At 49.2% G+C, this 14112-nt stretch overlaps 1 protein-coding gene across 1 annotated transcript in view; it reads left to right on the top strand.

The window, feature by feature from the left end:
- The window catches only part of Col4a1 (collagen type IV alpha 1 chain), a 111674-nt gene that overhangs the window by 72778 nt on the left and 24784 nt on the right, over window positions 1-14112 (top strand). The window contains exons 16-26 of the mRNA XM_038326946.2: window positions 219-263; window positions 348-401; window positions 1499-1540; window positions 3062-3146; window positions 3508-3543; window positions 4332-4496; window positions 5630-5725; window positions 6970-7053; window positions 7559-7629; window positions 11097-11288; window positions 11794-11962. Coding sequence (XP_038182874.1) covers window positions 219-263; window positions 348-401; window positions 1499-1540; window positions 3062-3146; window positions 3508-3543; window positions 4332-4496; window positions 5630-5725; window positions 6970-7053; window positions 7559-7629; window positions 11097-11288; window positions 11794-11962 — 1039 coding nt within the window. The remainder of the gene's footprint in view (window positions 1-218; window positions 264-347; window positions 402-1498; window positions 1541-3061; window positions 3147-3507; window positions 3544-4331; window positions 4497-5629; window positions 5726-6969; window positions 7054-7558; window positions 7630-11096; window positions 11289-11793; window positions 11963-14112) is intronic.

The raw sequence follows: 14112 nt of genomic DNA on the forward strand, positions 1-14112 counted from the left end.
TCCCCGCCCCCTCCCATGTCAGGCTTATGTGTGGCTGGGACCCTGACGGTCTCACGTGCTTCTCCCTATCTGGGCACAGCAGTAGACTGTCTGCTTAGCTGCCGGCTGCCGGGGATGTTTGATTCCTCCCTGCAGGCATGTGTGGAAAGAGATGAAGAGGGCTGTGGTGTGGCTGTAGTTATCTGTGAAAGGCTCACGTCTACCTCTTTATTATACAGGGAAAACCTGGAAAAGACGGCGAGAAGGGAGAAAAGGGGAGTCCGGTAAGTCCCCTTCTTCTGCAGTGTCTGGGTGGATGGGGGCCGCCGTTCTCTCTGATGAACATCCTTTACCTCCCTTCTTTCTAGGGCTTTCCTGGTGATTCCGGGTACCCAGGACTCCCAGGCCGGCCAGGCCCTCAGGTGCGTGGTGGCATTGTTCTGAGTTTTTACCTTTACTGGGTCTTTCTTCCTAGAAGCTTGCTCGTTTGTTTTCTATAACAAAAACTCTGAACTCAAGGGGAGAGAATGTCTCTACTCTATGTGGATGCAACACAGTTTGTTGACTTTCCGGGGCTGATGAATTATGTAAAAGAAGAGTGTCACGGGACACACTTGGTCGAGCTTCTGTCTTTTTTTCATAGAGATTAATTTTTTTCCTGGTTATAAAGGAGGAGAAAATGCAGAAATATAAGGGAAAAAAAAGCCTGGGCCAGGTTTTGCCTTCTGCTGTTCCTCTGTGAACATATGCATGTCCCTTTGACAACATGGGTTTGAAGGCCACCTTTTGTCCTTCTTCTTCTTAAATTTTAAAAAAGTTACATTGATTGATTGGTCAAGTGTGTGTAGGCACACGTGTGTCCCATGTGGAGGTTGGAGGATAGCTCCTTCCATCATGTGGGTCCTGGGTTTTCAAGCGCGTTTACCCACGGAACCATCTCGTTGGCCCGCACTTGCTTCTTAAAATTAACCATTCATTTGTTAATAAAATAAGGAGGTTCTAATCTATGTGGACATCTATAAATTAGTTATATGTAGACATTTTTTTAACATCTGTGTCTTCTACTGACTGGGTTCTAGTTCATTTTAAACTTGTCTGAGGTCAACGCTGGAGTTTGTATGGGGACTTTAAGTGTAAATCCCATTAAAATCCCATATAACCATCCTAAGGAGTTGGAGTTAGAAGCAAGCTGTGCTTTGTAGCAATTTAAAGATGAGCCTTCTAGTTCTACAGGGCTCTCATGGTCCTTCAGGGAGGCTGCCACACAGGAGGGTGAGCATTGGCTCTTCAGTCTTCCACTTAGGCAGAATCTTTATTTCCACGTCACCTTTATGTGACACAGATGGGCAGTGTTTCTACACAGAGTAACTGAGCCAGTCCCAGAGCGAGAGGTCAGGAGAGGACAATGATTTGGGCATTGTGTAGTACCAACTTCTATTTTGCCACAAATCTCCTGGCCAGCTTTCTGCATGGTCATCTATATGGTATGGCTGCAAATAACTGTGTATGTTCCTTGCAGGGAGAGAAGGGTGAAACTGGACTTCCAGGCCCTCCTGGATCTGTAAGTAATAAGTGTGTTTGAGGTGGGTCCTAGGTGGCATAAGATACTCTGCAACGTATCCTCGTGTGATGTGATGCTCTTATTGGAAGTGGGTGTCCACCATACGAAGTAATTAATAATTTTCTCTGATTTTAACAATCACACTTTTATCATTTTTACCTCCAGAAATGAAAAACATTGCACATGGGTAACCTAGAAACCCACTTTGAAACCTGTTATAGATATTAATAGTCCATCAAGGAAAATTTAGTAGGAGGGGCAGATCAACTATCACCTGATTGTTCTAGCAAAGCAACTTTTGATTTCTAAGTAGTGTCTGTTCCTTGCTCATGCCCACCTGGACCCGGTATCTGCTCCAAATCATTGTTGAAGCAGTGGGCACCCCTGTCCTGTTCACTGTGGGTGACGCGGGTGTAGGACTGTGCCACTCGCCTTGTGGATGAGAGCATGGGGGTCAGAGTAATCTTGAGGCCACATTTTAATGACAGGGCTACTGCCCTCTGCACGTCTTGATGAGCCCGGTGTACCTACGGCTCTCCCCTCACCTGTGACTCACCCCAGGGTGCTCAGGTCCTCACCTCACCCCTGTTCCACCAACACATCTTATTTAGTTTTAAAGGTTTCTACATTATTTATTTTTTAATGGACAAGGAAAGTTTATACGTACTTGGAATTTACAGTGATTTTTCCATATATGTGCCTGTTGTAGAATGACTGAATCAGAGCTACTTAATGGCACCTTAAAGAGTATCCCCTCACTTAGGTGAAGCAGAGGGATTGACACTTCAAGCAAGTTATCCACACACTCCCTCCGTTTAGTTGATACAGAGGGATACTGTAACGATAGCAGCGTCACTGCTTGACTCTGCAGTTTTCCTTGCTCTGTGGGGACTCAGGATCATGGTGCACCAGGTTTCCTTCCTTTTCTCGGTGAGGTTGTTGGCCTTGCCTTCTTCCTGGTCTGTGCCTGTGATATACAGGAAGTGCCCTCTTTGGTCTTTTGGTCTTTTTTTTTTTTTTTTTTTTTTTTTGTTTTTCAAGACAGGGTTTCCCTGTAGTTTCTAGAGCCTGTCCTGGAACTAGCTCTTGTAGACCAGGCTGGCCTTGAACTCAGAGATCCGCCTCTTTGGTCTTTAAAGAAAGTAAAAGCATCACATATTCTCCAGTAAAAGGAAAAACAGTTAGTGTGTGCTCCCGCCCTGTCCACCAGAAAGACACAGACAGGCACACCTCTGTTGTACTGTGAAGCACGCCATGCATTTCATGGCGTGGATGCAGTTGTGCATTTTAGACTAGCCATGGCTGACTGAGCGAGGCAGTCGTTGCTGCCGAGGAAACTGTGCAAACCAAGCAGAGCTGCCTGCATTCAACACAGAGCAGTCCTTGGCACTCATTTCGTAGCTCTCCAGACCCTTCCCCGGTTCCCTTCACACACCACCACCACCTCTTTGCATCCACATATGTCACAGTGTGCCATCAGCTACTCCTACCAGCTGTGACCCGTCCTGTGCTTTAACGCAGGTGATAGGCACCATGCCGCTGGGAGAGAAAGGGGAGCGAGGCTACCCCGGAACGCCAGGGTTAAGAGGAGAGCCAGGCCCTAAAGGTAGGTGTAGCCTGCCTGCTTTCTTGTTCCCCTCCCTCCCCTCCCTCCACTCTTCCTTCCCTTCTGTTCCCATCCCCCTCCTTCCTTTTCTCCTTTTGGAAGAATTTGACTGCCTGACAAGTTGTCCTTTCTAGCTGCCAATCTCCCTGTCACACCAGGTGCTCAGAAGCCCCTTTCCTCCATGACTTCCTGAGGATGGTGTCTCTGTAGGGAGCATTCTGGGGACTCTGGTTCTGTCTTCCCAGCCTAGATTGTGGATATCTTCAAGCCGCCCTGGCTAGACTGTGGCAGAGAAACAAAGTGTCTGCTACATGAATGACTTTGTCTCACTTTATTCAACTCTCTCTTTTCCTCTTTCAAGGTTACCCTGGAATACAAGGCCAGCCAGGCCCTCCAGGTGAGAATCCCTATTTCCTGTTGCACTTTCTGTGTAGTTTCTAGCCCCGTGTGTTTGTCACACACACTGTGTGTGTGCAAGGGACAGGATGCAGCATCTCTCTAGTTACCAAAACCCAATGTGTCCTGGTGGGTGTTTGCTTTCTATTTCATAGACAGATTCATATGTCAGTCCTCATTTGTAGGCTTACTGTGGACAACAGACGCTTGCTTCCTGGGGACACTGACTTGTCCTCTGGGGTGACCCTCTGGGTGCACATCTTGCCATTGTATGGATCTTGGCTCTGCCAGAATTCCTCCAGCTGTTGGGCTGTGGTTCTCTCCAAGAGAGGCGGATGGGATCCCTTTGCCTTCCTCCAGCTTTTCTTTCTGCTCCTGACTTGTGCGGAGGCTCCCAGAGTCCTCCTGTCTTTACTGGGATCCCCGTGTGGCTGTTTCTTCCCCAGGACATCAGGACTGTCTGTGTGTGATCCCCTGAGCTGTACTTCCCAGGATCCCCACCATCAGCCTTCTGGGCTATAGCAGGCCACCTTTTGTTATCCCTTAGCACCTCAGCACATAGAGTGACAGACATGGATTCTACATTTTCAGATCTAACCTTACCTTGTCTTCAAGCCTGTCCCGGCTTGACCTCAGGACTTACTGGGTTGTGCTCACTTAGAGGGTCCCCTTGGTGAGGATCCGAGTAGATATTTTATCTTGGACAAGAATGTGACTTTCTGTACGGCTGTCACATTGCCTTCAGGCCGTCACGTGATGTCACATGAACTCTTCTTACACTGCTTTCAGGCTTCTCCATTCCAGGCCAGATTGGTGCTCCCGGCTTCCCAGGCGAAAGAGGAGAAAAAGGCGACCAGGGATTTCCAGGAGTGTCTTTACCGGGACCCAGTGGAAGAGATGGAACTCCAGGGCCTCCCGGCCCTCCTGGGCCCCCTGGACAGCCAGGCCATACAAGTAAGTGCCCATGTATATCCCGTCAGATGCCAGGAGCCCAGGGAAGAGCTGGATGGGCCTGTTTGCTGCTAGAAGCAATGCCATGGAAAGGCTTGGGCCTCCCACCATTGGCTAGTTATCGACTTTTTGCTTGAGTAGTTTTAAAAAATTAACTATGCTACAAAAAACACTAACAATAAAATAGGCGTATGTAGAAAAGTGGCATGGTAACCAGCTCTAAGTCTCCTGGCATTGGAGGTTAAAGAAAGGTGAGCAGGGTGATTAGTTTCACCTTGATTGACAGCTGAGTGTATTATGCTTCGTGTAGAGAGACTGCATAACGCTTCTTAGGGTCCACAGGGGACAGATTGCACTGGAATATGTCGTGGTGTAATGCAGACTAGATGGAGACTCACGTGGGGTTTTCTGTATCAGCTTTCAAGAAAAGCTGAACACGAAGTATAAACTATTGACTGGCTTATTGTGATGCCACGATCTCGTTTCAATAATTACAAGAAAGTTCCAAAAGATTTAAGTCAGCCAGGTCAGTGGGAGCATATCAGATTTCCAAAGCCGAGTGTTGGGTACTTCTGGGCTAGAGCCAGCATGAGCTGTAGTGGGTATCTGTGGTGAGAACCCAATCTGGGGGTAATCACCATTGTGGGCTGTAGATGGGGGTTTGCGGTGGAACCTCCGTGTGTGGTTGACAACAGGTTTATGAGCTTGGAGCTCTGGTGACGTTGATTCCAAGAACTCAGGCTCATCTGGGAAGGAAGTTCCCCGGATGGGCTTGGCAAAGGAAGACAGCGGAGGGCCAAGGGGCTAACTGAGTCAGATAGGCAGCTCCCTGGAGGAAGGGAGGTGTGGCTCACTGGTCGGAGAATCAGCGGGTTATATGTAGGTTTATGGAACTTCCTCTTCTTCTGTGACTTGAAACGTGGGAAATCGGGCTGAGGTCTGGGTGTCCTGGAGACATCCCATCCAGAACCACCAGTTAAAAAAAAAACCACAGGCTCGCTTGGTGTAAATGAGAACTGAATTCCTAAAACATTCAAATCAGCCTGACATATTTTGGTTTGATAATCGAGGGTCACGCTGGGAGAGAGAGAGAGAATGTCTCGCTGTGTCTTACAGTTTACAAACATTTCTTTCAGATGGCATTGTGGAATGCCAGCCTGGACCTCCTGGGGACCAGGGTCCTCCCGGGGTACCAGGACAGCCCGGTTTGATAGGCGAAGTTGGACAGAAAGGTAAGCGATGCTTATTTATTTTGTTATTTTTTGAATAGTAACTGTATTTGTGCCGCTCAGGTTCCCCCATCGCCTGGCTTAGGCTTTGGCAGAGTAGGGCACGGTGCAGGATTCCCTGTGGCTTTGTTGGGGTCTTCCACATCCACTCCCGAGAAGACGCATTCCGCAGCTCTTCTGATCTGACGGCTGATGCTATAACTATGATGGGGAGCGGGAAGAAGAGACAGCCATGAAGGCCAGACAAATGTTCTTCCCTTACTCCCAGGGTCGAGAATCCAGTCTTCCCGTGTGTAAATAAAGTCCCAACTGTTACCACAAGCTTTCAGTTCAAAGCTTGAGAGTTTCCTTCTCAAAGGATGTATGTGTCTTTCCTTTAAGGAAAATCAGGAATCTATTATACACAGGATACTGGCGACCTTTTGAGTGTTTGTGCCATTGGGTCAGACAACTTTTCTATTGATGGATTAACTAGCTTTCCTCTGGGCTCTCGGTTTTATCTCTAACCTTCCAAGTGTTTGCTGTGATGTCAGTGCAGGGCACTGATTTATCTCTTTAGCAGTTGGATCCGGAGACGGAGGATGCTGGCTGCATGGCCAATGTGAGCACCGCCTTAGCATGGACTAAACAATGGCATTCCAATATTAATGTGCTTGTTAACCTTGGAGCAGAACAAACCGGGGCCCCGTAAAACCAGCCCCGTGGTTGACCATTCCTGACTTGGGCTATAAAGAATTTTGACCCTTTAGAAGTCTAATGTTGCATGGAAAACAGCTTCCAAGGGCTTCTTAGGCAACCGTGTGACTATCCTCACCACACACTATCTACTTATGGAGATGTGTTATTCTGTTCTTATGATGGACTCAGTGTTTGGAGTTCTTTAAGCTGAAATCTTGTCTGTCCACCTTTTGAATCCTAGGAGATGCATTGCACGCGTGCATGCGTGCGTGCGTGCATGCGTGTGTGTGTGTGTGTGTGTGTGTGTGTGTGTGTGTGTGTGTGTGTGTGTGGTGATGCTGGAGACAGAACACGGGCCCTGTGGGATGGATATGAGAATGCCTCCCTAGTGAGCGAAGCTATGGACCAGAGTCATGATGGAGAAGGGAGAGTCTGGCTGGCGCATCTGCAGGACTCTCCCTGTGTCTGCTCTCCCGGAACGGTAGAGCCTTCTGTCGGCACATCCTACAATGGTCATATAGGAAGCATATATTAGCCATACATTAAGCACCCTGTGTTTCTTCCTTCAGGTGAGAAAGGAGAAGGCTGCCTTGCTTGTGACACAGAAGGACTCCGAGGCCCCCCTGGACCACAGGGGCCCCCAGGAGAGATTGGTAAGTGGTAGGGCATGGAGTGAACCATGTTAGAAGTGGCCTTGGGGTCAGATGCCTGCCCCCTCAAATGCAGAGGCAGGGCAGTGAGGATGAAATTCTGTAACCAGAGTGGGTGCACATGGACAGCCATGGTCACCCGCCGCAGTGGCCACGGTCAGGGCCACCCGCCACAGTGGTGTCATGTGCTTTCCTGTAACTGCACAGTGGCATAGTGGTTCTCCCAGCACCACAGTTAGTTAGCTCAAGGGAGGTCAGCTTGTTTGTCTCACAGGATGTTAGGCTTGCAGGCTGGGGGGACACTGCAGCTATCTGTCTCACTGACTTGGGCCCAAGGCTCGTTCATGATCACTCCTCTGAGCCTATTAGTTTTAGTTTTATTTATCTACTGCCCTGGATGCTCCTCAAATGACAATCCACTTCACAGAAAGATTTTGATGTGGTTGAGTCTAGGGGGCAAAGGGGTTCAGAAGACTTGTCTTACAGCTGCTATATTCCTGTCTCTAAGGTTTCCCCGGACAGCCAGGGGCCAAAGGTGACCGTGGTCTGCCTGGCAGAGATGGTCTTGAAGGATTGCCGGTAAGTGCACCGCAGGGGGGTCATCGCCATAGGAAGCACAGTAGTGGGCTCTCGCTCAGCGTGTTACGGGAGCATGGGACATCCTTTTTCCATGCTCACCGGGGAGACCCACAGAACAAGCGAGACAAATCCACAGTTCAAGTGCCTTCAGCCATCTCACCCCCTGGCTTGCTTTCAGTGCCCAGTGGAGACTGGGCAGCCAGCCCAGCATCCTTCCCACAGGGTCTCAGGTTCAGGTGGTGCCACCAGTGGCCACCTCTCTTTGTGACCACTGCCTGTGGCATCCCCTTGTCAGGGATGGGTTCAGCCTAAGAGCTTCTGTGGAGGGAGGAGGAGAAGGTGACATCCACATCACCAGCATGTGTTCTGTAGATGGCTTTTCCAGTCTGTGGCTGAATCCACGTAAATTCACAGGGGGGAATATGACAACTTTCACCTGCACAGAATTCCAGCTGCTAAGCTTTGTTCTGAGAGAAGTTATTCTGAGAAGGGGGTCCACCTTTAACAAGTACTGTGCGCACTTGTTCTGTGTGCAAGCTCTTCTTCCCCCGCCCCTTCCCTTGCTCTATAAGCCCTGCTGCTTTCTGTAATTCTTTCCAGCTCCGTCTTCTTCATTAGAAACCAAAAGTTACATATTTGACCTTAACCTTTTCTGATGAAACGCTTTCAAATCCCTCATTTTTGGATACTGCTCGAGGAGGCCAGAGCTGAGATGAGTCAAAGCGGGATGGAGGCAGCCCGAACGCTGCAGTGGCTCCCTGCTTTTGAAGTCAGGGCCCTAGCTGTGTTCCAGAATGGCGCTGGTGCCTACAGGGCCAAGTCAGAAGATACAATTGTTTAAAACAGTTCTAAGCGGAGGAGAAGTTCAAATAGCAGCCAAGGCGGGGATCAAAGTGAGGACTTTGAGGGAGGCAGAAGAGGTTCTTTCCACCTGTGCCCCTCGCTTTCCTCCTGTATCTTCCCAGCTCTCCTGGGGTCCTTCCTGCCTCTGCTGTGGCTAGAACCCAAGCCAGACATTCAGCTCCTGACCCAAGATATCACAAAAAAGGCAAGGAGAACAAAGAGGTGAGGGAGAGGGACAGTTGGGGACTCGTCAGGATAAAGAAGAACAAAAGTCCAGAGCACTTGCTTCCGGCTTTCGGGGGCCCAACTTCCCCAAGATGAGCAGCAAAGCCTCTGGCCACAGAGGAGCACGCCTACAGCCTCTGAGCATTCAGCCATTGCCCTTTATCTGAAGCCGATCCCGGCTTCGGAAGTAGTCCTCATGGTTTATGTGTGGTTGGGGGCTAGAAGACATGGAACAGTAGGACAAAGGCAGAGGTGAGCCATGTGCTTTCCTTCTGTTTAGTGTTCTGTGACCTTTGCCTTTGAAAGACAAGTGCTTGATTTTAGGAATGAGCAGTAGATCTTACAGGCACTGGGATCACTCAGCCACCCTCCAAAACCTGTTGTGTCTGACTTGGCCCAGGGGCTGTGTGAATCGTGTCAGAAGTAGATAGAACAGTTGTCCCGTCCTCCTTGGTTAAAGGCTTTCAAGGCAGCCATCCATCCCGCAGGGAACACGGATCAAACACACTTTAGATGAAGCATCTTTTCAAAAGCATCTTGGATCAGGATTTTGTGTGCCAAAAATGTTACTGAGACATTTTAGCATCATCAGTGTTACTTTTAAAGAAATCAAGGGGCTGGAGCAACGGCTCAGTGGTTAAGAACACCGACTGTTCTTCCAGAAGACCTGGGTTCAATTCCCAGCACCCATGTGGCTGACTCCCACCTTCTAGAACTCCAGCTCCAGGGGATCCAACATCCTTTTCTGGTTTACATGGGTACCAGGCACTCATAAGGTACACAGTCATATGTGTAGGCAGAACATCCATACATATAAAATTAAAAAAAAAGAGAACACTATTCCTTAACGTCTCTTTATTACAGATATTACATATATTACAGGAGGCAGACGGGAAGCTTTGTTCTTCACTTTTCAGATATAGGAGGAACAGGCCTGTGCACACATCATCCCAACAGAACTGAGTAGTTTCTGGAATGACAGCCATGCAGCAGGTAGAAAGGCCTGAGAGCCCAAGCAAAGGCTCTGTAGGAGTATCTAGTGTCTTCCAGGATTTATAAGTACATATCTGTGCATACTAACTCTAGAAAACAGTGAGGAGGGCCACGGCATTTGATGAAATACTGAAATTCCTGGTCTTCTGCTAACATTTCCAGCAGGTGACTGGCAGAAATAATCATTCTCCATTCTTCAGACTTGTGCCTTTCTCACGACCACGGCCAGGCAGTTGGAACTGTTTCTGATGCCTTTGTCATCTTTGCGCATCTCTGCTCTCCAGGCAGCTAGAGGAGAAAGGGCGGTGGGTGTGGACAGCCTCTGTAGGTTCAACATCCAGGAGCTAAAAATATTCTGTGTATCTCTTGAGGAAAATTCAGCTTCCCCAAATGTACCGGGGGGCACCGGCGGAAATGTACCGGCGGGTACCGGCGGTACCGGCGGTTGGAGGGGTTAGGGAATAACCAAGATAGTCCTTTTATAATAAATCAGTTTTAATAAAAGGGGAAATAAGGGAACTTACAGAACCAAGGGTCCAGCGGAGCAGAAGGTAACGCGGGGGAAAGCAAAACGGGGCTCCTTCTGGCCCCCGATCCTATTTAAGGGGTATCCTACTCCACTAGGGCAGCCACGCCCCTGAACGCAGGGATTGGGCCAGCTGCCCCAACACCCAAATACCGATTAAAAAGCAGGCATTGGGCTCCTTTGCCTGGGTTTCCCAGTCACCCATACCCTGGAAGCCCTTATCTGTTACAGACTGTAGGGTGTAAATGCAAAAAACTCTCAAGCTGTTTCAGCCGCCTCCTCATTCAGACACGTGTCTTAAGAGTCACGCATGCACAGTGCTCGCCTCATTCAGCCTGATGGCTTGAGTCACGCATGCGCAGTGTTTGCCTCCTCATTCAGATCCCGCATTTTAGGAGTCACGCATGCGCAGTGTTTGCCTCCTCATTCAGATCCCGCATTTTAGGAGTCACGCATGCGCAGTGTTTGCCTCCTCATTCAGATCCCTCATTTTAGGAGTCACGCATGTGCAGTGCTTGCCTCCTCATTCAGACACGTGTCTTAAGAGTCACACATGCGCAATGTTCCAACAACTGCCAAGGTAGTCTCTGGAAGGTTTAGCAGGCATTAGGGAAAAGAAAGTTACTCAAGGGTTTCTCAAAGTTGGGCTCAGTGTTGTTGGTCTCCTGTCCCTTTTGGTCCGTTTGGGATGCCTAACAAAGTAAGGACTTTTAAGAGAGCTGCGTGTGCTGAGGCTTTGTCATGGCGCTGCTGGCTAGTTTCTGCAGTACATCTAAAGATGTGGTGTTCCCAGAGGGTGGCTCCTCAGCTCCAAGTCTGACTGACTGCTAACACCTCCCACAGTTGCTTCCTGGTGACACGAGGTGGTTTGTTTTTACAGGGTCCACAAGGTGCACCAGGGCTCATGGGCCAGCCTGGAGCTAAGGGAGAACCTGGCGAGATATTTTTTGACATGCGACTCAAAGGTGACAAAGGAGACCCAGGTTTCCCAGGACAACCAGGCATGCCAGGAAGAGCGGGAACCCCTGGAAGAGATGGCCACCCAGGACTTCCTGGACCCAAAGGCTCCCCGGTAGGTCCCTTTCCAGACTCGGGGCATGTGTTTTACAAACCGGGATCTATGAAGAGCAGAGAGATGAATGCTTTGAGTCATAGCTATGGTGACTCCCTCAGATGGCGTAAACTGCTTCTCGGCCCCTGAGCCAACATATGTCAATGAATGTAGGGGTTAGTGGTGTAGACTTGTATAATAGGTTACAGATGCCTGTGTCTCTTTGATGTTCTAGGGACTGAATAGATGAGTTTTCCTCTCTTGTAGCCTCTGTGGGAAATAATTCTAAAGCTAACAGTACGCCTATCGTTTGCAGTATGGGATTCTAGACCTCTGGCTGTGACGGCGGCGTAGGGAGAAGAATATTGGTGTCGTTCTTACCTCCAAGCTGACCTGGTGGTGCATGGCACAGTAAACAGTGCCAGCTGACTAGACTCTTGTCCCTGTTCTGCTGTGGATGACGCAGGAATAGGTGCAGAAATCAGGATTGTCCTTTGACAATCTTTCCTGCCTTTTGTCTTCTCAGGGCTTGGTAGGATTGAAAGGAGAACGAGGGCCCCCTGGAGGAGTTGGCTTCCCCGGCAGTCGCGGTGACATTGGCCCACCTGGGCCCCCAGGAATCGGTTCCATTGGTCCCATTGGTGAAAAAGGAAATGCAGGCTTTCCTGGAAACCCAGGGTCCCCAGGCCTTCCAGGTGAGACTTCAGGACCTGAAGGGGAAGCTTCAAGGTCACAGAAACTGGCTATGGATCAGAGATGCAGGTGCACACTGGTTCACTTCTTCCCGGGCTCGAGGAGTTTGTCAGTGTTCTGTCCTTCCTTTTTCCTTGTGTCACATGGGCCAGGTCATGCACAGAGACTACAGATCAGCTAAAGTCAGCCTCTCAGGTGACTTGAAAAAACATGAGGCCGTGTTTTTTTTTTTTTTAATTTTTGTTTGTTTTTTAAATCTATTTTCTGCTCCTTTTGACTTCTGTGTTTTCTAAGCAGTATGTATAATCTTCACTTTCCATTGATATTCAGGCATCTAAGTTGCAATATCCACGTTGCCATTTAATTCCCATTGACTTAGGTCATTTGCTGACTGTCTTTTGAGTGGTTTATGTGCCAAACACTAAGCGGAGTGTTGATAAGCATTGGGAAAGAGACCCAGCCCCTGCCCTCCTGTGCCCTCCAACAGGGTCTACTGTAAAATCTACAGTAATGGTAACATGTTACTCCCTATGTCATTAGCACCCAGGATGGCTGAGGGTGGCTGAATTGGGGGGTGCTGCACCCCTCTGCCATCTATAAGTGGGCACTCGAAAATTTATTTGCTTAGTGTGATTCTGCACTGACCTGAATGAGCCTCTCGTTCCTGAGACTATCCAGTCTTGGATGATGAGGCCAGAAGTGACTTGCCACAAAGGAGGAAGTAAGTGTGTGTACTGGTAAGGATTTAAAACGTTATAAAGGCTAATGGAGGACTGAGGGTGATTACAAACAGCGTTAAGGAGCCCCGTGAACAGAATGCCCAGTGGGAGCTCCACAAGCGCGGTGGCGCCTCGGTACTCACAGCTCTTGATGATGGTTTCCCTAGCCATGACGGTAGCCCAGACTTTATCAATTCCTGTCCTCATTAGGGACATCGTTTCCTCCTGGGATTCAGGCAGTTGTTCAGTGATGAAGTCCAAGGGTGGTGCCCTGCGGAGCCTTTGCCACCATTGTCATTAGCGCAGCCAGCGTGACTCCATTACCAACTGTGCTTAGTGAGCGGAGGACCTCGAGTGTCCTTCTTCTCGCTCCCCCAGAAGCAGGGACATCCTGCACTGACTTAGGAAGACCCCAGTGAGCCAGAGAAGGCAAACTTTTCTCACTTTCCCTCATGGTTCTGAATTCAAAATCGACAAGGTGAGAATTTCTGCAGCCTCCGCAACCTGCAGGAGCCATGGAAGGAGTTCAGTCATATTTGAGAGAAATCGGCAGTGTAGTTCCTCGTAGATCCAGGCACCCCAGGGAAGAAGGGTCCGGAAGGAGGTGTTGCTGGTTTTACTGACCAGCTGTCCCCATTCTAGAGAGTTTGTCTCTTGGGTTTTTGTTCTTACCCTCCAGACCCTGTCAGCCTCCAGATCAGAAAGTTGACCTTTCATCTGCAGAGCTGTGTTTATGTGGTGATCCCACATGGCTGGATCCCAGGGGTTCGGGACCGCAGATGTGTGCTGGGGTCAGTCGGTTCTCACGGTCTGCAATGAGAGGCCAGACGGCCATTCCCGGAGGGTCCCCTTTATCTGGAACTCGAATGCTGTGCTCAGGAGTCCCTTGCACACTTTGGGGAGCCCTCATTCTTTCTGAACAGCTGTGCCCTGACCTCCAGTGGCTCTCTGACTGGGAAGGGTTAGGGCCTGAGAGTGGAGATCTCTGTGTTACCCCGGGGCGGTAGGAACCGTGATACCGCTCCAGTGGGAGAAGACAGGATTGCTCGTTTGCCGGCGTGTTTGAGTGAGCAGGTGCACATTCCAGCTTGGATGGAAAGCAGCTGAGCACTCTTCTGTCTGATGGTTTGAAAATAGTGTTTGGGTTTTCGTTTTATTCCTTGGGTTTTTATTTATTTATTTATTTGAGACAAGCTAACCAAGAAATGACCCAGGGCCACCTTACTTTTTGTTATGGGAGATTTTCCAACTCTCTGTGGCTTGAATGTGAAACTCCCAAGGAATCCAGAGTCAAATAAACATTTCGGTCATTTTGGGGACACACATCTTGAGTAACTCTGGGAGAGGTTCTAAACATGCAGGGGAGAAATAAGAAATCTAGGGGCTTTTCTTTGCAGGAGTTCTGGGTGCCTTAGAGGATGGGGAGTGGTGGC

This window comes from Arvicola amphibius, chromosome 4 (genome assembly GCF_903992535.2).
Source record: "Arvicola amphibius chromosome 4, mArvAmp1.2, whole genome shotgun sequence".
NCBI classification, from domain to species: Eukaryota; Metazoa; Chordata; class Mammalia; order Rodentia; family Cricetidae; genus Arvicola; species Arvicola amphibius.